The 22,942-nt window shown below is 47.5% G+C and overlaps 1 protein-coding gene across 4 annotated transcripts in view; it reads right to left on the bottom strand.

Annotated features, from left to right (window-relative positions):
- Nucleotides 1-22,942, bottom strand: part of TBCK (TBC1 domain containing kinase) — a 536,201-nt gene that overhangs the window by 311,143 nt on the left and 202,116 nt on the right. For all 4 annotated transcript variants that reach the window (XM_073571832.1, XM_073571833.1, XM_073571835.1 and 1 more), the window contains one exon: nt 2,260-2,310. In XM_073571832.1, the coding sequence (XP_073427933.1) occupies nt 2,260-2,310 (51 nt within the window). The remainder of the gene's footprint in view (nt 1-2,259; nt 2,311-22,942) is intronic.

Raw genomic sequence — 22,942 nt, forward strand, 5'->3', positions numbered from 1 at the left:
CTTTCCTGCAGCTTTCATCACCTGCCCTGAACACAGGACATTATCAGGGGACGCAGCTGCATTCACTTCCCACAGCTTCGGTCACCGCCATTGTCACCAGCGGGTGGTGACAAAAGCAGGTTGAGTGACACCAGTGCCACCTCCTGATGACAACTTCCTTGAGGTCAGTGACAGAAGCCGAGATGCAATGCTGCTGTCAATCACCCTGATTCAATCGCTCATTTGAGGGAAAGAGGTGGTGGTGTCAGAAGCCGGGACCATGGCGGCAGAGACTGAAGATATGGGTGGCGGGAACAGAAGATGTGTGGCAGCGGCCACTGAAGCTGCAATCACTACTTGATCATTCCCCCTGAAACAGAACATTATCAGGGGACGCCAGTGGCATAACCTGTGGTAAGTGCCAGCAGCGCTGCTCTCTGATGTGTTTCAATGGGGTGGGATAGAAGCTGTGGAGAAGTGACTGCAGGGCCATCCTCTTAGACAGGACGTCACAGGAGGCTGGTGCTGCACTCACATCCCTGCAGCATCTATCGCCCCTCCTAGAACAGGAAGTCATCAGGGGACAGCACTTCAGTTATTTACAACAGTTTCTTGCATCGCTACCCTCTGAAGATGTCCTGGATCCATGGTCATGGACACTATGGGAGAGGTGAGTGCAGTGCGCGCACTCTGGTTCTATCTCCACGGCTTCTGTGAAAAAAAGATGTTGTCAGGGGGCAGAGCTTAAAACAGTGAGTGATACCAGGGTCGCCCCACAACTTCTAGCACTGCCCTCAAACGATCGTTATCAGAGAGTGTGGTGACAGAAGCAGTGAGTTACACCAACACTGCCCCACATCTTTAGTACTGCCCTCAAACAAATCGTCATCAGGGGGCCGTGACAGAAGCAGTGAGTGACAGCTGTGCCCGTCCCCTGATGACAATTCGCTTGAGGACAGTGCTAGAAGCTGTGGGGCAGCGCTGATGTCACTCACTGCTTCTATCTCCACCTTCTGACGATGTCTTGTTTCACAGTCAGAAGATGTGGGGGTGGAGATGGAAGCAGAGTGCGGGTGAGCACTCATATTTCCCGCAGCATCTATCAACATGGAACCAGGACATCTTTAGAGGACAGCCATAAAAGAAACTGCAGTTTGATGACTATCTATTCTAGGAGGGGTGACAGACGATGAGTGGAAGTGAGTGAAGCCCCAGCATTTTGTAATTCCTCTGTTACAGGTTCACCACTAGAGAGAGGGGCCAGAAGACCGTAGCTTCTGATTTCACATACTCCTGCACTGATTAGAAGCACTTCATATTAAATGGAGCAGGTTTATGTTAGCAGTGCAGGAGTTAAACAGTTCAGCTGAGAGTCTCTGAAGCCTTCCAGCTTGGATCTCAGCTTATCAGTATTGGCCACTCCCATCTTCTATATATTCTCGCCTCTGGCAATCTGGATTGCCAGTGTAAGTCTTGTGTCGCCTGGCATGGAGGTGTCGGTTGTTGGTAAAGGCGTTTGGAATGTTGATCTGCGATTGTTGCTATGTGTTTCTACCGTGTGTGATTCCTCATTCTTTCCTATCTTGTTTACCTCTCTTTCTCTCCTGTGTTCCTCTTTGTTGAATATGAGTGCGTATGCTTGATATTTTCATTTATCCCTGTACATCCTCCCTTGTTGGTCTGACTTGTAGGGAGAAGTGTATGGTATTTTATAATGAAGCTAGTTACAAAAGGGGTCAGGGTGTAAAGACAGATATTTACAAAGGCCATTTTAGATATTAGACCACCCGTTCAATCCTTGAAAGCCATACTTTAACATGCAACAATAAGTATATACATTTCTGCCTTTTTTCATTTTTAAGATCACTTGTCTAGCCTCCTGATTCTATTGACTAGCAGATGGATGTTTACAGGAAAAGATTAAAGAGGTAATTGACAAACAAAATATTTTAAGTCAATTATGGCAAGTACAATGAAGGAAGCGAAACAATTTTTGCTGATAGTTCAATCTGTTTACACTGTTCAATGATTAGGAACCTCAGTCTAATTATTTTTTTAAAGGATACACATAAAAGACCCTTATCGGCTGTAAAAATCAGTATCCCTTCAAAGTAAGTGCCTCTTACTAAAAGGCTCCATTATTATGGCACAGACCTTTGCCCAAAGCATGAAGGAAAGGTGTGGCTAACCAGAAATTAATCCGCACAAAATTTTGAACCTAAACTTGAAAAGTTGCTCATAGTTGGCCTTACACCTTAATATAAGATTCCAGACACTTACCTTCATTGTTAAAATTTAAATAGAGGAATGGAGCACACAAAGAATCCAATCCTGGAAAAGCAAGAGGAGAAATGTATGTAAAGAATGGTAAGTGCCATACTAAACATATACCTCAGATATACAGTACAACAATAATATATTTCATATATCACCCTAATCTCTATCTACACAGAGTGCACAATTATTAGACAAGTGGGTATTTCGAGCATATCACTTTTATGCAGATTTTCTAGCTCCTAACTGGATGAACTTGAATGCTTATTGGATGAAGCAGATCATGTGATGTGTATTTTTTTAATGAGGGGGATGAGGCCTAACGATATCAACACCCTTTACCAAAGTGGACAGAATTATTAGGACACTAGTTTTTGTCAGGCAAAACGGGTCAAAAAGGAGATTTTTTTTTTTTGTACAAGTCTTACAAAGGGTTGCAGCACTCTTGAAATTGGCAAGATATTAGGATGTGATCACAGAACCAGCCTTAGTTTAATTGCAAATAGTCAAAAGGGTCACAAAAATGTGTTTTGAAAAATATTGTTGCACATTGACTGCCAAAGATTTAAGAAGAATCAAACATGAAGCGACCAGGATCCCATTATACTCTAGTGCTATGATATTCCAAAACTGCAACCTCCCTTGAGTGCCCAGAAGTACAAGGTGTTCAGTGCTCAGAGACACGGCCACGGTAAGGAACACTGAAACCCGACTACCACTGAACAAGACACATAAGCTAAAACATCAAGACTGGGCCAAGAAATACCTGAAGACATGTTTTTCAAAGGCTATATGGACTGAGGAGATGGGAACAACTCTTGACGGAACAGATGGGTTGGCCCGTGGCTAGGTCAGTAACGGACAGAGACCTCCATTTCAACTCAGACACAAGATGGAGGTGAGGGATTGCTATGGAATGGTATAATTACAGCTGAGGTAGTTGGACTTTTTTGGATTCAAGATGGATTCAAAATCAACACCCAAACCTACTTCAAGAAAAACATGATATTTATGCAGGATAATGCTACATTGCATGCATTGAAGTCCTCCACTGCTTGGCTGCCAGTAAAGGTCTTAAAGGAGCATACTGTAAGTAAAGGACTTCGGACATAAACGCAATCAAGAGGAAGTGAGGGCTGCTGCTGGAGTACACTTAAGGTACTGTCACACTTAGCAATGTACTAGCGATCCAGACCAGCGATATGACGTGGTCAGGATCGCTTGTGCATCGCTAAGTGGTCGCTAGTGAGCTGCCACACAGGCAGATCTCACCAGCGACATCGCTGGGGACGGGGGTCGCTACTTACCTGTCACACTAGGCGATCCTGTGTCCTCCCGCCCGGCTCCACGCTCGTCTCTCCACAGGAAGCGCCGCAGGAAGCTGACGACGAGAAACAGTCCAGGACGTTCTCGCGCGATCAGCGATAACCAGCGGGGGAGCGGGTCGTAGGTAAGTATCAGACACAGCGATGTCGCTAGCAATATCGCTATAACGTCACAAGTTATAGCGATATTGCTAGCGATATCGCTTAGTGTGACAGTACCTTTACTCTTGATTACTAAATGTGGAAAGGTGGGGACAGTGATGCCAGCTCTGAATGGGCGCAGGGCTCACATGTCATAGCACGCGCTTGTTGACCATGGTGCCGGCACGGAAGGTGAGTATAAGTGTTTTTATTTTCACTGGGGCAAACATTCAGATCCAGAAGGGGTTGTAGTAGTAGTGGACAACTCCTTTAAAGTTGAAAGAATAATGGCTTTCTTCCTTACCTGACTTTAACTCTATTAAGAGTTTGTGGGCCCTTCTTAGGCTACTTTCACACATCAGGTTTTCGGCGTCAGGCGCGATCCGGCGTCGTGCCGGAATGCCGGATCCGGCAAATGTTTTGTAAAACCTGATGTGCCGGATCCGGTTTTCTGCCGAATCCGTCTTGTTCTTGACAGACAAAACCGGATCCGTCTCATCCGGTTCATCCGTTTTTCTATCCGTTTTTCGACGGATTACGCCGGATCCGGTTTTTAAAATTGACCCTTGTGGCCCCTCAAGGCAGAGTACACTGGCAGGATGACAGAGTGTGAAAGATTTGTGCCCTAACCAAACTTGTGTACCTTCTGGACCAACAGTATATACCTTTACCAACCAAAGTTGGCTATCTTGTCATGGTCTACTATTTTTAGCTTTAGGCCACAGGTGTGTACCTGGTTGTGTTTTATGCAAAGTATTTCACCTTTTAACAAAAGCTGTGTACATTGTTAGGAAATCACCAACAATAAACACAACTTTTTAGGTGAAATACTTTGCTTCAAACACAACCAGGAACACAACTGTGGCAAAAAGCTAAAATTTACCCACAGTTATATACCTGGTTTTGAATACATTTTTACCTTTGAAATACCCTGTATTTAACCTTTTTTTTAAACATAGTTTGCCGCAGAAAGAAAAGACAGACAACCATTGTGAAATGATAATTTAACTTTTATTTAAAATTTTTTTTTTTTTTGTAAAATGTTTTTAAAGTGCAAAAAACTTTTTTAATAAAGGTTTTAAACCCAATGGGCATTTTTATTAAAAAACACACATTACAAATCTGTGTAGTGTGGGGTGGAAATACTGCTGGAGGGGCTGCGGGACACTTCGACACTGGGTGTGTGGAGAGAGGACTGGGATCGTGGTGGGGAAGGAACAGTTAGAGGTGAAGGTGTGGAAAAAGCTACAGAATGGGTGGACATGTTGGAGGCAGAAGAGGTGGTGGGCGGTGGAGTGGAGGTTTGGGCAGGGACTGTAGGAGCAGATGATGTTGATGGAAAGTTGTATGGGGAAGGAGTTTGGTACGGGGAAGGAGTTTGGTACGGGGAAGGAGTTTGGTACGGGGAAGGAGTTTGGTACGGGGAAGGAGTTTGGTACGGGGCAGGTTGCTGGAAGTGGGGAGATGTCTGGTACTGGGGAGGTTGCTGGTACTGGTGAGGTTGCTGGTATGTAATAGGAGGGGGAGGATGGAAAGTGGCTGGAGGGGGTGCAGATGTAATAGGAGGGGGAGGATGGAAAGTGGCTGGAGGGGGTGCAGGTGGAGGAACTACAGTGGTGGGAGGTGGAGGTTGGGAGGTAACCTGCTGTAGAGCACCGTGGCACGAATGCATTACATGCATCTGCTGGGTAGGAGATAGTGTTGCCATGCGCTCCACAACAGACCTTAAAAAGGTGTGGTTTGGCGAAGATCTTGCTTCTGAATGCATGATTTGCAGAAGTGTCTTCACCTCCAGAATGCTGGAGTTGATCTGCTGAAAGCCTGCGGAGATTTGCTCTGACAAGACTTTTAGACAGTTCTGGAAAGATGCATTCAGATGCAAGAACTCTTGCGCATAACTCTTTTCCTGACCCCTCTGCCGCTGCCGCCCAGTACCCGCAGGTGTACTAGAGGTGGCAGGGGCAGAAGGGTGGGGTAAAGGGAAAGCGATCTCCTCACCAGCAGCTTCATGTAATGTAGGCGGCCACGATGCTCCTGTGCTGGTGGATGGGACAGATGGGTCGAATGTGTGGGAAGGCTGGGAAGGTGCAGATGTACCGGGGCGGTCGAAGTGTCCCTCGGTGCCGGTCTCCTCAGGGATCGCCTCAGAAGGGTCCAATCGTGCAGGCTCCCGAGTGCTGCTCACCGTGCTGTGGAATAAAGAGAAAAAAAAACAATTAAAATACTGACATGGTATGGCCCTGGCTGAAAAAAAAAAGTTACATCTAACATTTTTTTTCACATGTGGTGTGTAATATTTACCTTCTGGTGAGTATTGTTTCCCGGAGGAACGACAGGGCTTGTGCGTACTTGTACTTGCTCCTGCGTCCTCCAGATCCACTCGGGGCCCGCATCTCTTTATTGAACTCCTTCTTGAAACGATCCCTCACAGACCGCCACCGATTCACAATTCTGTTCCCTGAAACGAGAAAGGAGTGGTTAGTATACAACATCAGTGTTTCACAAACTCCAGTCCTCATGGTCCCCAGGGGTCATGTTTTCAGGATTTCCATAGTAAATAGAAATCCTGAACACATGATCCGTGGGGACCACGAGGACTGGAGTTCGGGAAACACTGGTTTACATCAAGCAACCGGTACTGTATATACTTACGCTCTTTAATCTGGGCCCGAACATCGAGGTCCTCCCAGCGGCCCACAAGGAGCGAACAGATTTCCTCCCAGAGTCGTCGGGTAACGATAAGGTCAGCGTGGCGGCGGTCAGCCATATTCCAGAGCGGCTCCCTTTGTCTGACGAGATCGATGAGGTGGTCCACATCGAGTCCTCCATCCTCACCGTCAGAGTCGGGAGCACGCTGTGAAGGCTGTTAAAGAAAAAGACAAAAATAACATTAGCCTCCACAAAAGAAATGAAATATAAAGTGCAAAAAAACAAAGCAAAAATATTTATACTTACACGCTGGTGACCGCCGCGTTGCTGTCGCCGACGACCCTGGGAGGCACTGCGAGGACCTCTTGGCCGAGCACCAGATTGGGAAGACTAGAGAAGAAAACAAAAAATGTTATGTCTTTGGATGTAGGCATTTGTTTGCTGTGTGTGGTCTGCAGAACATTGTTTTCTATGTGTTGTGTGTAGTGTGATGTTGTGTTTCTGCGTTTGATGCCAAAAACTTACCAATTGTGAGCCCACTCCAGGTGTCTGTCCACCCCTTCCTTCTTCTTCTGGGAGCTCCTCTTCATCTTGTGATTCCTGTTTTGAAATAAAAGGCAATGAATAGACATATATTACAGAGATGATGGATTTTGGAAATAAAAACTTACCGTCAAACGCTGACGATGCGAGGGAGGGCTCCCAGAAGAAGATGTGCTGTCCTGTTGATGGCCAGACTCCATGGCTGTGGGTATTGCTGCTGCTGTTGCTGCTGCCAGTGATGCCATTTCTGCTGCTGCTGCTGCTGCATCTCTTTGGCGGCTGTTGAATAAAGAGAAACAAAGGGCCAATGAATATCTTGATATTCCATGGCCCTAGTTTGGAGGAATGGGGGATTTGATAATTACCGTCTCTCATCTGCTGCTGGACTCCCCTCCTCAGCATGTTCCATTTGCTGCTCCATTTGGGGTGGTGCTGATGGTGCTGCTGCTGCAGATGTCTGCTGCCTTCTCCTGCTCCTGGTTCTTGGCTTGGGTGGCATGTTGGGTGTGGCTGAGGGTCCCATTGTCTTGCTTTTATATATCTCCTGTGGGCAGAGCTACTGAGCATGCTCAGACCAAAAAACCGGATCCGGCGCATTGCGGCGCTCATAGGCTTTCATTGTGTGAAAAAGCCGGACGCGCCGGATCCGGCGTGTCCGGCTTTTTCGCCGGAGACAAAAAACGTTACAGTAGCCGTTTTTTCCAGACGCCGGATCGCGACACATTGCCGGATCCGGCGAAAACCAGATGAAACGCATGGCCATCCGGCGCGATCCGGCGCAAATGCAAGTCAATGGGGGGGAAACCGGATCCGGCATTGCATTTCACCGGATCCAGTTTCTGTAAAAAGCGCCGGATCGCGCCTGACGGCGAAAACCTGATGTGTGAAAGAGGCCTTAAGGTAATATGTCAGCAGGTTTTGCTATGTAATCTGATAACAGCATGAGGCAGGCACAGACAGTCTGATTTCAATGATGTATCACTTAGTTTACAGGATGCAGCAGTTGTGACAGAAACACCATTTTCTGCTGCAGATTTAGCAGAGCTTGGAATGTTGAGCCTATCCCCACCACTGAGTGTGTATCTCCCTGTACAATATATAATAATAGAGAGCTGCTAATCGGTGGTGGGGACAGGGCTGGACCAGCACACATGAGGCAACTAGTCAGATAGTCTGATAAACCACTTAATGAAACAAAAAAACACAGCCAAGTAAGTCTCTGGAATCAGGGGCTGAGCTCCTACACCAAGCTTCTCTCAGAACACACAGCAAAAACTTGCTGACAGGTTCCCTTTAAAAGAGAAATTTACGGTGACGGAAAACAGTACACCTCTCTGAACAGTGTCTAAGAGGGCTGGGGTTATTCCTGCCCAAAAAGTTTATCGTCACCAGATTATCGTTAACAGATTCAGAAGTCTTCCATACATGAAATCTATTAGCTTCTTAATGTTATTAGCCCCCCTTGAAGGGGGGCTATATAGGTCACTGATGGGAAAATTTAGGTTTTTCCTTTACTGGCAGTTGCGTAAAAATTTAACACACTAATAGTTGCCCAATAATTATACCCACATAAATATCCTCCTAAGGGGGCAGTCAGACGGCCGTACATATTGGACAGACATCAGAATGCAGAGTACGGACTGGCCGGTGGCTGTCCTGAACCGAGAATGACAGCTTCACGTATTTTTATGCAGGTGTCACGCTTGGGTCAGGAGAGCCAGCGAGTCCATGCAATGTGCTCCGATCTAGGTCATATCACAATTTTACGGCCGTGTGACCTCTAAGAAATACAGAACTTCACTTTTACTTTCTTAAAAATGTAGGTTCCAGGCTTACTAACCTTTTTAATTGATCAATAGCACTGTAGGTGTTCAATAATAAAATGAATCATCAGTGTATAATAATCATATAACATTAGACAGTTTGCGATTTATTTCTGACATTAGAAGGAATATCATCTAAAATCTCATATGATGAAACAGCTAAATAGTGCTAAGCACTCATGAGGCCCTTGTTTCATTTTAGGTGCTCTTCCTGGGGGTTCTCTCCCAATAGGGTACAGTACTCATCCCTCCAAAAAAAGAGAAAAAATGGTGTAATAGTAAATATGAACCTTCTTTCACATAGCCACAGCTATAAGCAAAGGATTACTGCGAATGCTGAGGGAGTTGTTGTATACTGCGAGAAATAAATTCATCCTTGCTACAGAACAGCAAATCCAAGCTTTTTACATCAACTCCTCTGAGAACTTGACAAACGAAAAAGATCAACATCAGAGGCAAAAAGCTGCACTGGATGCTCATGGCTTCATGGGATTTGTCCAACTGTTACCAAAATCTAAAGCTCAAATGCAGAAAGGAGACATCTCTCCTCTGAAAACTTGGTGACAGAAAGTCTTATGTCCTACAGCTAAATTCGGACTTAAACTAGGAACTTAGTGGTTGTATCAATGGGATTAGCTGTAGTAATATACCACATTTAAAGTGATTCTACCGAGAATGCAATATACAGGATAAGTGATATCTTGCTGACCGTTTTGGATCCCACCCAATGCCGAGAATAAGGCTCTGGAGTACTTCGTATAAATAGAGCAATGGTCATACATGTGCACCTATGCTCCACTCATTATCTATGAGCCTGCTGGAGATGTACTAAGCATTGTGGAGCTAAACAATAGACTCCCGAGCTTTCATTTTTGGATCTTGGGTTGTCTGAAAGGTGGTGCCTATAGATTGGTGATAACTTGCATTTTTGGTACAACTTTTTAATTTATATTTGAAAAAAAAGTGCAACCATATTTATTGCTCTATTGCAGGTGTGGAGTATTCATATAGATAATTGGGCACCACCATGGGGATAGGAAGCTTTTAGGGCCCCTGGGCAATTTTTCTCTAAATGATTGGTTTCCTTTATCTGCTGCTCACCCTTGCTCCGATGTTTCCGAAATAAAAAAAACATGGATTTTTGTGAGTACTCACCGTAAAATCCTTTTCTCCGAGACGCTCATTGGGGGACACAGAGACTGTGGGTGTGTGCTTCTGCCGTCTGGAGGCTGACACTAAGTATACAAAAAAAGAGTTAGCTCCTCCTCCGCCGCATACACCCTCGCCCCCAGACCGGGCATAACTCAGTTTAGTGCATAAGCAGTAGGAGAACGCGCCTTAAATTCAGGCAAGAAATTATACGTCTGGAAAAGGGACCACCCTGATCCTTACATAAGGATTTGTATAACTAAAAATAAGCAAAAGCCAACTGGCTAGTAGGGTGGGTGCTGTGTCCCCCAATGAGCATCTCGGAGAAAAGGATTTTACGGTGAGTACTCACAAAAATCCATGTTTCTCCTTCGACTCATTGGGGGACACAGAGACTGTGGGACGTTCTAAAGCAGTCCCTGGGCGGGATCTTAGCTCACCCAATCCATGCTATTTTGCGCCCCTGATTAGAGGTGCGCAACTGCTGCCTGGAGAATCTTTCTTCCCAGGCTTGCATCCGAGGATGCCTGGGTATGTACGTTATAATGTTTGACAAACGTATGCAAGCTGGACCAGGTAGCTGCTTTGCACACCTGTTCCGCTGAAGCTTGGTGTCGTAGTGCCCATGAGGCACCCACTGCTCGAGCCAAGTGTGCCTTGATCCCTGCCGGAACCGGCGTGCCACTGATTTCATAAGATTCTTGGATCGTCAGGCGAACCCATCTGGCCAAAGTCGCTTTGGACGCAGCGAGCCCCTTCATAGAATCATAGAATCATAGAGTTGGAAGGGACCTCCTGGGCCATCTGGTCCAACCCCCTGCTCAAAGCAGGATTCGCTAAATCATCCCAGTTAGATGTCTGTCCAGCCTCTGTTTGAAGACTTCCATTGAAGGAGAACTCACCACTTCTCGTGGCAGCCTGTTCCACTCATTGATCACTCTGTCAAAAAGTTTTTTCTAATATCTAATCTGTGTCTCCTCCCATTCAGCTTCATCCCATTGCTTCTAGTCTTTCCTTGTGCAAATGAGAATAAAGTTGATCCTTCTACAATGTGACAGCCCTTTAGATATTTGTAGACAGCTATTAAGTCTCCTCTCAGTCTTCTCTTTTGCAAACTAAACATTCCCAAATCCTGCAACCTTTCCTCATAAGACAGGGTTTGCAGACCGGTCACCATTCTGGTCGCTCTTTTCTGAACTTGCTCCAGTTTGTTGATGTCTTTTTTAAAATGTGGTGCCCAAAATTGGACACAATATTCCAGATGAGGTCTGACCAAAGAGGAGTAGAGGGAAATAATTACTTCACGTGATCTAGACTGTATGCTTCTGTTAATACATCCTAGAATTGCATTTGCCTTTTTTGCTGCTGCATCACACTGTTGACTCATATTCAGTCTGTGATCTATTAGTATACCCAAGTCTTTTTCACATGTGCTGTCACTTAGCCCTATTCCTCCCATTCTATATATGCTTTTTTCATTTTTATTGCCCAGATGTAGTACTTTGCATTTCTCCCTGTTAAAAACCATTCTGTTAGTTGCTGCCCACTTCTCCAGTTTATTTAAATCTTTTTGAATCCTCTCTCTCTCTTCTCTAGTATTAGCTATCCCTCCTAGCTTTGTGTCATCAGCAAATTTAATCAGTTTACCCTCAATTCCTTCATCTAAATCGTTGATAAAGATGTTGAACAATACAGGGCCCAGGACAGAGCCCTGTGGTACCCCACTTGAGACATTCTTCCAACTGGATGTGCAGCCATTTACGACCACTCTTTGGGTCCGATCACTAAGCCAGTTATGAATCCACCTAACAGTTGCCTTGTCCATTCCATACTTAGTCATTTTTTCAATAAGGATTGTATGAGAGACTTTGTCAAATGCTTTGCTGAAGTCAAGATATACTATATCTACAGCATTTCCTTGATCCACCCAATCAGTAATACCATCATAGAAGGAAATTAAATTAGTCTGACATGACTTATTAGTTACAAACCCATGCTGACTCTGTTTAATCACTTCATTCTTATCCAGGTATTGACATACATGTTGTTTAATAATTTGTTCAAAGATCTTTCCTGGTATAGAAGTCAGACTCACCGGCCCATAGTTGCCTGGGTCCACCTTCTTCCCCTTTTTGAAGATAGGAACAACATTTGCTCTTCTCCAGTCTTCTGGCACTTCTCCTGTTCTCCAAGAATTTTCAAAGATTATGGAGAGGGGTTCAAAAATTTCTTCTGCTATCTCCTTCAGTACTCTGGGGTGTAATTCATCTGGACCTGGAGACTTGAATACATTTAGGTTAGCTAAGTGTTTCCTCACTATCTTTCTGTTTATAGATATCCTGGATTCTTCTATTCCCTTAATAGGACAGTGAATAACAGTTGATGTTACATTTCCTTTCTGAGAGAAAACAGATGCAAAATAGGAATTTAAAAGTTCAGTCTTCTCAACATCCTGTCTTACCATTTCATCATTTTCATCCTGTAAAAATCCTATAGCATCTTTGACTTTTCTTTTACTTTTGACATATCCCCAAAATCCTTTATTATTGCTTTTGACATCTCTTGCAAGCCTCAATTCATTTTCAGCTTTAGATAATCTGATTTGTGCCTTGCAGGTTCTGCAGACAGCATTATATTCTTCTTTAGATATGCCTCCTTCTTTCCATTTTATAAACATTTTTTGCTTCCTTTTTAGCATGTGCTTAAGTTCTGTGTTCATCCATCCTGGTTTCCTTAAATGCTTCCTATTCTTCCCTCTTTTTGGAATTGTTAACAACTGTGCTTTGAGAATTTCATTTTTCAAGATTTCCCATCCTTCCTGGACATTTTTGTCTTTAAGGATATCCAGCCATTGGATCCCTCCAATTCTCTTTCTGAATCCCTTAAAATCTGCCTTTCTGAAATCTAACCTTGACGTCTGAGTCTTCACAGGTCTTCCGCCTCTAGTTATCCAAAATTCTAAAATAGCATGGTCGCTACCTCCTAGGGTCCCAGCCACTTTTACCTCCTCAACCATTTCCTCCCTGTTTATAAGGATTAGATCCAAGGTAGCAGTTCCCCTTGTTTTCTCCTTTACCTTTTGGAAGATAAATTTGTCAGCAAGAGAGGATAAGAATTTCCTTGACCTGTTAGTTTTGCCTGAGAGAGATTCCCAACAAATCTCTGGATAGTTGAAATCTCCCATGACAACTATGTCATATTTTTGGAGAACTTGGCCATTTGATGCATAAAGAGTTCATCCATATCTTCAGCTTGCACAGGCGGCCTGTAGTAAATGCCTACAATGGTGTCCTTTCCATTGTTCTGTCCTTGTATTCTTACCCAAACAGTTTCCACAGAACTCCCAGTCTCTGAAGCTTCAATGTCTGTGCAGATATACGCATTTCTAACATACAATGCGACACCCCCTCCTCGTTTATCAAGTCTGTTTCTTGCAAATAAGTTGTATCCTTCTAGTCTTGTATTCCAATCATGTGTATTGTCCCACCAAGTTTCAGTGATTCCAATGACATCATATTTCTTTTCCTGTGTTAGTAGTTCCAATTCTCCTTGTTTGTTGCCCATGCTTTGTGCATTAGTATAGAAACATTTTAGTTTGTGATTGGTTTCTCTTTCTCCAATATTTTTTTTAATTAGATTCTTTCGTCTTTGTTCTTCCTTTCCACTTCTAATAGCAGAGTTCTCAGTAGCATTTGTCAGGTGTATGGCTTTTTCTGGTCTTTTGCTTCCCTTCCCATGTTGTTCTAGTTTAAAGCTCTCCTTACAAGTGTAGCAAGGCGACTTCCAAATACCTGCTTTCCAGTCTTCGTAAGGTGCACCCCATCTCTAGCAAGTAGTCCATCGTATAAGTAGTTCACTCCGTGATCCAGAAATCCAAATCGTTGCTGACGGCACCATCGACGTAGCCAGTTGTTCACCTGCAGAATCTTATTCCACCTCCTTGTTCCATGGCCATCCACTGGGAGGATGGAAGAGAAGACCACCTGCGCTCCCAGTTCTTTCACTTTCTTGCCTAAGTCTTCAAAGTCTCTGCAGATGGTTTCCAGGTCGTTTCTTGCGGTGTCATTTGTCCCCACATGTAGTAGCAGGAATGGGTAGTCATCTGTAGGTCTGTAGAGTCCTGATATCCTGTCAGACACATCTTTAATTTTTGCACCTGGAAGACAGCACATTTCTCTTGAAGTTATATCCGGTCTGCAGATAGCGGCCTCTGTTCCTCTCAACAGGGAATCCCCCATGACCACCACTCTCCGTTTCTTCTTCACAACATTTTTCTTTCTCCATCCAGGAGGACTCTGAAGGCGTACAAGGTTGCTGTTTGTTGGCAAAGTCTTATCCTGATGTATTTCTTCATCGTTTTCCTGCGTGAGAGCCTGGTACTGGTTTCTGAGCAGTATGGGTGCTGACTGCCTCCTGATCCTCCTGCTTCTCTGGGTCACATGTCTCCATTCCTCTGTTTCTTCAGGTGCACTTCGAATTTCTTCTCTTTCTGTAACATGAAGAGATAATTCTGCTCTGTCCAAGAACTCTTCACCTTCCTTAATAATCTTCAACGTAGCTAACCTCTCTTCGAGATTTTGCAACTTTTCCTCCAACAGGGTCACAAGCTTGCATTTGTGGCATGTGAAGTTTGGCTTTTCCACTGGTAAATCTGTGAACATGTAGCAAGAAATGCAGCTCACCAAATGGCTCCTGGCCTCTTCCATCTTGAGATTTCTTAAAAAGATGAAAGATGAGCCAAAATTCGCGCGCCGACAGGCGCAAATATGGGAATATGCAAATGATCTCCTCAAGACTCTTCCCCTGGTTTCTCCGATTTCCTCTTTTCAGCTGCAACGGCCAAAACCCAGTGATCGTTGAGCTCGCGGAGACTCTTCACTTATCCCAGAAGGCACTGGGAATATGCAAATGATCTCCTCAAGACTCTTCCCCTGGTTTCCCCTTCCCCTTCCGCCGCCCTTCTGGGATCACGAATAGAGAGTCTGTCTGGCGGAAAGGTGCTGTCCTTGTCACATACCTCCTAAGAGCTCTTACCAGATCCAAGGTGTGCAATGCCTTTTCTACCCTGTGCACCGGTGCCGGGCAAAACGAGGGTAAAACAATGTCTTCGTTGATATGGAATGCAGAGACAACCTTCGGCAAGAAGGGAGGAGCTGGCCTTAAAACTACCTTATCCTTATAAAAAGTCAGGAACGGCGGCTTACAAGATAAAGCCGCCAATTCCGAAACCCGCCTAATAGACGTAATAGCTACCAGAAAAATGACCTTCCTGGACAGGTAAGGTAAGGAGACTTCTTGTAACGGTTCGAAAGGAGGCTCCTGAAGGGCCCTGAGCACCAAGTTCAGGTCCCATGATTCCGTCGGCGCCTTATAGGGGGGTACTAAATGTGCGACCCCCTGCATAAACGTCCTAACCTGCCAGACCGAAGCGACCTTTCGTTGGAAAAGCACCGACAGGGCCGAGATTTGCGTTCTGAGCGAACTCGGAGCCAATCCTGCGTCCAGCCCTGCCTGCAGAAAAGCCAGTACGTTGGGGATCGAAAAAACCAGAGGAGCCACTCCGCGATCCCTACACCAACGGAAAAAAACTTCCCAAGTCCGATGATATACTCTCGCCGAGGAAGGCTTTCGGGCACTCACCATCGTGGCCACCACATCGTGCCTGAATCCTGCCTGTGTTAACAGCCAAGATTCAATGGCCACGCCGTCAAACACAGGGCCCCTAAGTTCGGATGGTAGATCGGCCCCTGGGACAGCAAGTCCGGCCGATCTGGGAGACGCCAGGGTACGTCCACCACTAGCTGAACCAGATCTGCATACCAGGCCCGCCGAGGCCAGTCTGGGGCCAGCAGAATTGCTGGAACCTTCTCTCTCCTTAACTTTCTGATGACTCTTGGAAGCAGAGGTAGCGGGGGGAACAAGTACGGGAGACGAAACTGGCTCCACGGAAGCACCAGAGCGTCTGCTGCGATTGCCTGCGGGTCGAGGGATCGAGCGACGAACCGTTGTACTTTGGCGTTCTCTCTGGATGCCATAAGGTCCACGTCTGGTGTCCCCCACCGTTGGCAGATCTGTTGAAAAACCTCGGGGTGCAGGGACCATTCCCCTGCCGCGACCCCCTGTCGGCTGAGAAAATCTGCCGCCCAGTTTTCGACTCCCGGAATGTGCACCGCTGAAATTACCACGTGGTTCTTCTCGGCCCAACGCAGTACCAGCCCAACCTCGCGCATGGCTGCTTGGCTGCGCGTGCCCCCTTGATGGTTTACATACGCTACTGCTGTAGCATTGTCCGACTGAATGCGCACCGGCCGGTGTCTCAGCAAACACTGAAACTGTTGCAGGGCCAATCGTATTGCCCGTATCTCCAGAATGTTGATCGGGAGAATTACCTCCTGAATGGACCACCGCCCCTGGGCTGTGTGACTCTGGAAAACTGCTCCCCAACCCTGCAGGCTTGCATCGGTCGTCACCACCAACCACTGTTCCGGGGGAAAGGGTTTCCCCTGGACCAGAGACGAGTCGCGAGTCCACCATAGGAGTGATCGTCGGACCAGCGGAGACAAATTGCACCGATGACTGAGGGATAGCAGCCTTCGGTCCCATGCTGACAAGAGCGCATGCTGAAGCGGACGGAGATGGAACTGGGCAAACGGGATTGCCTCCATCGCCGCCACCATTCTGCCCAACACACTCATGCCGTACCGGATGGATCTGGAGCCCGGCTGTAGAAGGTTCCGTACCCCCTGTTTGATCCTTCGCGCCTTGTCCTGAGGGAGGATCAGCAGCCCCCGGGAGGTGTTGAAAACCATGCCTAGGAACACGATTCTCTGGGCTGGAACCAAGGACGACTTGTTCCGATTGATCAACCAGCCTAGACGGGCCAGGGTATCCAGTGTGATACTGACATTCTCCTGGCACGCCTGAAACGACGGCCCCTTTACCAAAAGGTCGTCCAGGTAAGGTAGTACCGTTATGCCCCAAGCATGCAGGATGGCCATAACCACCGCCATTATCTTCGTAAAGACTCTGGGGGCAGTGGCCAGACCGAAGGGCAGGGCAACAAATTGAAAATGTCGCACTCCGATCGCAAAACGCAGGAACCTCTGGTGTGGAGGAAAAATCGGAATGTGCAGATATGCATCCTGCACATCGATCGAGGCCAGGAACTCCCCTGGATCCATGGCTGCAATGACCGAACGGAGGGATTCCATCCGGAACCGCCTGACTGATGAATTTGTTCAGGATTTTTAGATCCAGTACTGGCCTTACTGTCCCGTCTTTTTTGGGGACCGAAAACAGGTTGGAGTAAAAACCTTGTGTCTCTTCGCTTTTCGGCAGTGGGACAATGACCCCGTTGCGCTGTAGCGTCATTATGGCCTGTAACAAACCCTCCGCCTGCGATTCTGTTCCGGAAAGCCGGGAACGGAAGAATCGCCGTGGCGGGAGTCCGACAAACTCTATCTTGTACCCGGACGATATCAATTCTGCCACCCAAGCGTCGCGTGCCACTGCGACCCAAACGTGGCTGAACCTTAGTAGGCGTCCGCCCACTCTGTCGTCCGTAGGTACGAAGCGCCTCGAGTCATTTTGCTGGAGGCTTTTGGGATCTGGCCCCCCTCGTTCTGGGCAAACGGCCTCGGCCTCTACCCAGCGGATTGGCTCTGTAAGAGGTTTGCCTTTCCCTAATCTGACCATCATTTGCGGAGGTGGATGCTCTGGCCGAAGTCCCCCTCCAGGGGTTACGAAAGGGCCGAAAACGCCTCTGTGTCTGCCTGAATGCTGGCCAAGTCCTCTGCTGCGGGAGGAAACTACTCCTCCCCCCTGTGGCTTCTGAGATAAGCTTATCAAGCTTCTCACCGAACAACCGATTGCCCTGAAAAGGCAATGAGGTCAAGGAATTTTTAGAGATAGAATCCGCTTTCCACAATCTCAGCCATAATGCTCGCCTAACGGCGATCGCATTTGCTGCTGCCACAGCAGAACACTCGGCCGCGTCCAGAGAGGCGCTGACGAGAAAATCACTTGCCCCTGAAATCTGTTTTGTCACCTCCAAGACCTCCGCAGGCAGATCTCTGTCTTGGAGGGCCTTATGCAGAGCGTCCGCCCATGAAACCATGGCCTTAGCCACCCAAGTAGCCGCAAAGGAGGGGGCCAGGGCCGACCCCGCTGCCTCATACACCGAGCGGGCAAGCCCCTCTATAAGGCGATCAGTTGGGTCCTTGATAGAAGAACCGCTGGGTATCGACAATAGCGATCTTGATGCTAAACGTGATATCGGTGGGTCCACTACTGGCGACTCCACCCATCCTTTATGGAGTTCAGGAGGAAACGGATACTTTGCTTGCAGCGCTTTTTGCATTGCAAAACGCTTATCCGGGTGTTCCCTATGTTTCTGGACTAGCTCCTCGAACTCCGGATGCGTGGCAAACCTTCTATGCGGTCGCCTGGTCTTCTTGAAGGAGACCTTGTGACCTGAGGCCGTGGACACATCGTCCTCGATCTCTAATGTCTGGTTGACTGCCTCAATGAGGCTGTCCACCGAGTCTTGGTATCCTAGGCTTTCTGGATTCCAGGCCTCCTCCTCCTCCTCGCCCTCATCCTGCTCGCTTCCTGAGCTCGGCGACGGGGAACGAGATGCCCTAATACCCGCCGCCGAAGCCCCGGAGGGCCCGGCCGACGGGGAACGAGCTCTCTTGCCATGAGGTTGTCTGGTGCTGGAGCGGCCTCTAACGGTCGGAGGGTCCTGAGACGTGGACGAGCTGTCTTCCGCTGGCAGACCACCATCCTTGTCCCTGCCCGGGCCTCGAAGAGACTCAATTGCCCTTGTAAGGGACATCATAGAGTGTGATAAAGACACCGCCCATTCTGGGGGGTCCTGACCGCTGGGCTCTGCAACAATGGGGGGCTCCTGGGCTCGCTCCGACTCGCAGGCTTCACAAAATTTACCCGGCTGCGCCTTAGGCAGCCTGACCCCACAGGAAACGCAAACAGCGTATAGGAAAGAGTGAGCTTTCCCTTTGCCAGACATATTGCAAGGTAGGGTAGGAGGAGGAGGATAACCCCTTCCTTGACTACTAGTGCGGTACTCGAAACGGGGTTGCACTCACCCACCGGTAATGTCCCACCTTGCGTCTCTTCCACGGGGCGTGCGGCGTTACTCGCCGGGGCACTTGCAGCGCACTCCGGGAGATAGGCGGCGGCTTCCGGCCGCACTTCGGCGAGGAAAAGCGAGGAGGGGGAGGGGGGCAGGAGCTCCCCGGTAACTGTGCGCGCCCGCCGCTCTCCGCCCCCGGAAGTTAGTGGGCGGGGCTTCCGGCTACCCCCGGAAGTCGGCGGGCGGGCGCGCGGAACTCCGGACCTCCCCATACAGCGGGGGTCGCGGCCGCCGACGGGGCTTCTGGCCGCACTCCACGTGCGGCGTTCGAGGGAGGGGGGCGGGAGCTCCCCGGTAACTGTGCGCGCCCGCCGCTCTCCGCCCCCGGAAGTTAGTGGGCGGGGCTTCCGGCTACCCCCGGAAGTCGGCGGGCGGGCGCGCGGAACCTCGGACCTCCCCATACAGCGGGGGCCGCGGCCGCCGACGGGGCTCTGGCCGCACTCCGCGCCCATTAACAAAGGTGAGCCGGGCCGCCGTGGGGGCTCTCTTGTGGTGCTCTCAACCCCATCCCTGGGCAGGGAGGGGGAGGCTACTGCACCGGGACGCTTCGATCCCTTGGCTCACCTGCGCCTCCAACTCCACCCCTGGTCTCACTACCTAGGGGTGGTAGGGGCATTAATGAATTCCCACGTTGCAGGAGAGGAACAACGTGGAGGATCACTCACACGTGCTCGCCCGTTGGGGTTCATGGGGAAACCGAATCCTCTTATCAGGATGCGTTGCCGCCTCTTTAAAAAATAACAAAGAAAAATGGTTGTCTGGGGAAAAGTCCCAGATGTGTCCCTCGGTGCGGGAGAGGAAACACGTGGAGGGCTACTCACACGTGGTCGCCCGTTGATGATTTGGGGAGATCGGACCCTCTCTATAGGATCCGTCGCCCCTATCTTATCTTCACAGAAAGGGAAGAAAAAAAAAAAAAAAAAAAACTAGTCTGGAGCTCCAGACTGCGTGTGCCTCCATCAGACACTAAGCAAAAAACTGAGTTACGCCCGGTCTGGGGGCGAGGGTGTATGCGGCGGAGGAGGAGCTAACTCTTTTTTTGTATACTTAGTGTCAGCCTCCAGACGGCAGAAGCACACACCCACAGTCTCTGTGTCCCCCAATGAGTCGAAGGAGAAAATAAGCTTTTATCCAAACCTCTGTATTTCTATAAACTAGTTATTTTCTAAGGCTATGTGCACACAATGACTTTTTCAGGCTGTGAAAACAACATTATCCCTTCTTTCAACTTCTTCATGTTTCAGCTTCAAAGATGTAACTAGTGATGAGCGAGTATAATCATTGCTCAGGTTTTCACGAGCATGCTCGGGTGATCTCCGAATATTTTGGCGTGCTCGGAGATTTATTTTTTGTCACCTCAGCTGCATGATTGCAGCTGCTAGACAGCCTGAATACATGTGGGAATTCCCTAACAATCATGCATTCCACACATGTAATCAGCCTGTCTAGCAGTCGCAAATCATGCTGCTACAGCGGCAGAAACTAAATCTCCGAGCACGCCAAAATACTCGGGAGGACACCAGAGCATGCTCGGAAAAACCCGATCAATGAGCATACGTGCTCATCACTAGATGTAACATGTTTAATCTTATGGCTGAAGACACCCCTCCCCCTTCCCCCCTAAACTGAGAATATAGAGCGAAAGACGTGCATCAGCAAGACCGATGCAAGAACAACAGCAAAGCCGCCGGAGAACCGCATTAGGAAAATGACCTCCGGTGTTTTCCTGAAGCGGCTTCACGTTGGAAAACTCAGTAGCTGCGCCGAGTCTAATAGACGCCATGTGCACATGCATTGAAGGTGTGTTCATCCTTTTTTTCACACGTTTTTATAGCAGAACTGTACAAATTATACGAGTTTTGATTGAAGAGTTGGCGAGATTCTGCTTCAAAAAAAGCAGCAAAAGTACTCAGTGTGAACACATCCCACTTCTTGAATCACATGCTACTTACTTCCATCTTCCCTGTGATAACAGTAGACAGAGAGTAGGTTAGCAGAACGAGAAGCAAATGGAGTGGAGTGGGAGAAGCCCTTTCAGTCTGAAGATGGAGGACAATACATATTTAGCTCGGGATATATGGTGATATGAGTTTAAGGCTAGTTGTGTGTTCGAAAACATCAGGTTGTCTGTGACTTGCTGTTGCTTGACTATTTTCAAGCTGTGATTTTAATGCAAAAATAAGTCACATATAAGTCACTGTGACATAGAACTTGCACTGAGGTCTATGGCAAGAGAGTTGTGTGCCACTTGACCAATGACAGAAAAGCCAACATATTTGGAAACCTTTCAGACCGTTGCAGAAGGCAATAACGAAACACAGGAAATCTTGATGCGTTGTCACAAAGTCCAGTGACACGTTGCTGAGTAGCCCTAGATTTAAAGGAGTTGTCGGATACGTATAATGCCCCTTTATAAATATCTATCTTTATGCCCTAACCACTTTGTAATTTGTTTTATTTTATAATCGCCACACTTCTCCCTATCCTGCTAATCCCTTCTACGCACTTTTTTACTTTACTTCCTGTAACAGTTCATTTGCGGGAAGTCTTAAGCACGACGTCTCAGGAGAGTAACGATGCAGTAACTTCCCTGTAGCTTTTATCACCCCACGAAACAGAACGTCATCATGGGGCTCACTCTTACCACAACTGCTCCCTCATGACAACCTATTTCAGGGGAGTAATGGAAAAGAGACTGCAGCTTCTATCCACACGTTGCACATCTTCAGTCGCTGCCGCCAGCATCTTTACTCACTGCAGCTACAGTCCCTGCTTCTTTTCCCGCCTCCTTGTTCCCTGAAACAAATCCATGACAACGATTTGTTTCAGGCCAGACAAAGAAGCTGTGGGGTGGCACTGCCAAGACTCAGACTGCTTCTCTTAGAGCTTCCTGATGACATCTCATTTTAGTGAATTGGGCATCATGGACAGAAGTAGTGACTGTGAAGGTGGTGAACGAAGATGTGTGTGGCGACTGTAGATGTGGGTGATGGGATAGAAGTAGCCAGAGCCGGTCTCATCACCCAGTGCACCTAGGCAATTCCAGGGAACCTGGGGGGGCTCACTGACCATCAAGGACATCGGCACCCTATGGGACCCCTGAGTTGGGGGAGTCGAGTGCCAGTCCTCACACCAGGCCTCCACCCTCAAATACTCATCTCTTCCCATTCCACATTGCTCCAGTCTCTTCAGCGACTTTTGACTCACTACAGGGGGCGCGATGACATCACTACAGCGCCCTCTGCCGAGCAGTGCAGTGAGTCAGAAGATGCTGAGGAGACCTCAGTAGATGGGAACAAGGAGAGGTGTGTATTTTGTTATGTATGTAGCAATATATGGGGTCATTATACTGTATGGAGAATTATGTGGAGCAATATAAAGTTAGGTCCATATATATTTGGACAGAGACAACATTTTTCTAATTTTGGTTCTAGACATTACCACAATGAATTTTAAACAGAACAATTCAGATGCAGTTGAAGTTCAGACTTTCAGCTTTCATTTGAGGGTATCCACATTAAAATTGGATGAAGGGTTTAGGAGGAACATTATACATTGCCAATAAACTGTATGGAGCATTATATTGGGCCCATTATACTGTATGGAGCAATATATCGGGCACATAATCGAGTATGAAGTAATATAGGATGCCCATAATACTGTATGGATGACTATGTGGTGCCCATAATACTGTATGGATGACTATGTGGTGCCCATAATACTGTATGGGGAACTATGTGGTGCCCATAATACTGTATGGGGAACTATGTGGTGCCCATAATACTGTATGGAGGACTATGTGGTGCCCATAATACTGTATAGTAACAGTTATTAAGGTGGAAGGAAGACTTCAAGTCCATCTAGTTCAACCCATATCCTAACCTAACATGCCCTAACAAATTGAT

This window comes from Dendrobates tinctorius, unplaced genomic scaffold (genome assembly GCF_039654945.1).
Source record: "Dendrobates tinctorius isolate UK_male_01 unplaced genomic scaffold, ASM3965494v1 ptg000030l, whole genome shotgun sequence".
Lineage (NCBI taxonomy): Eukaryota > Metazoa > Chordata > Amphibia > Anura > Dendrobatidae > Dendrobates > Dendrobates tinctorius.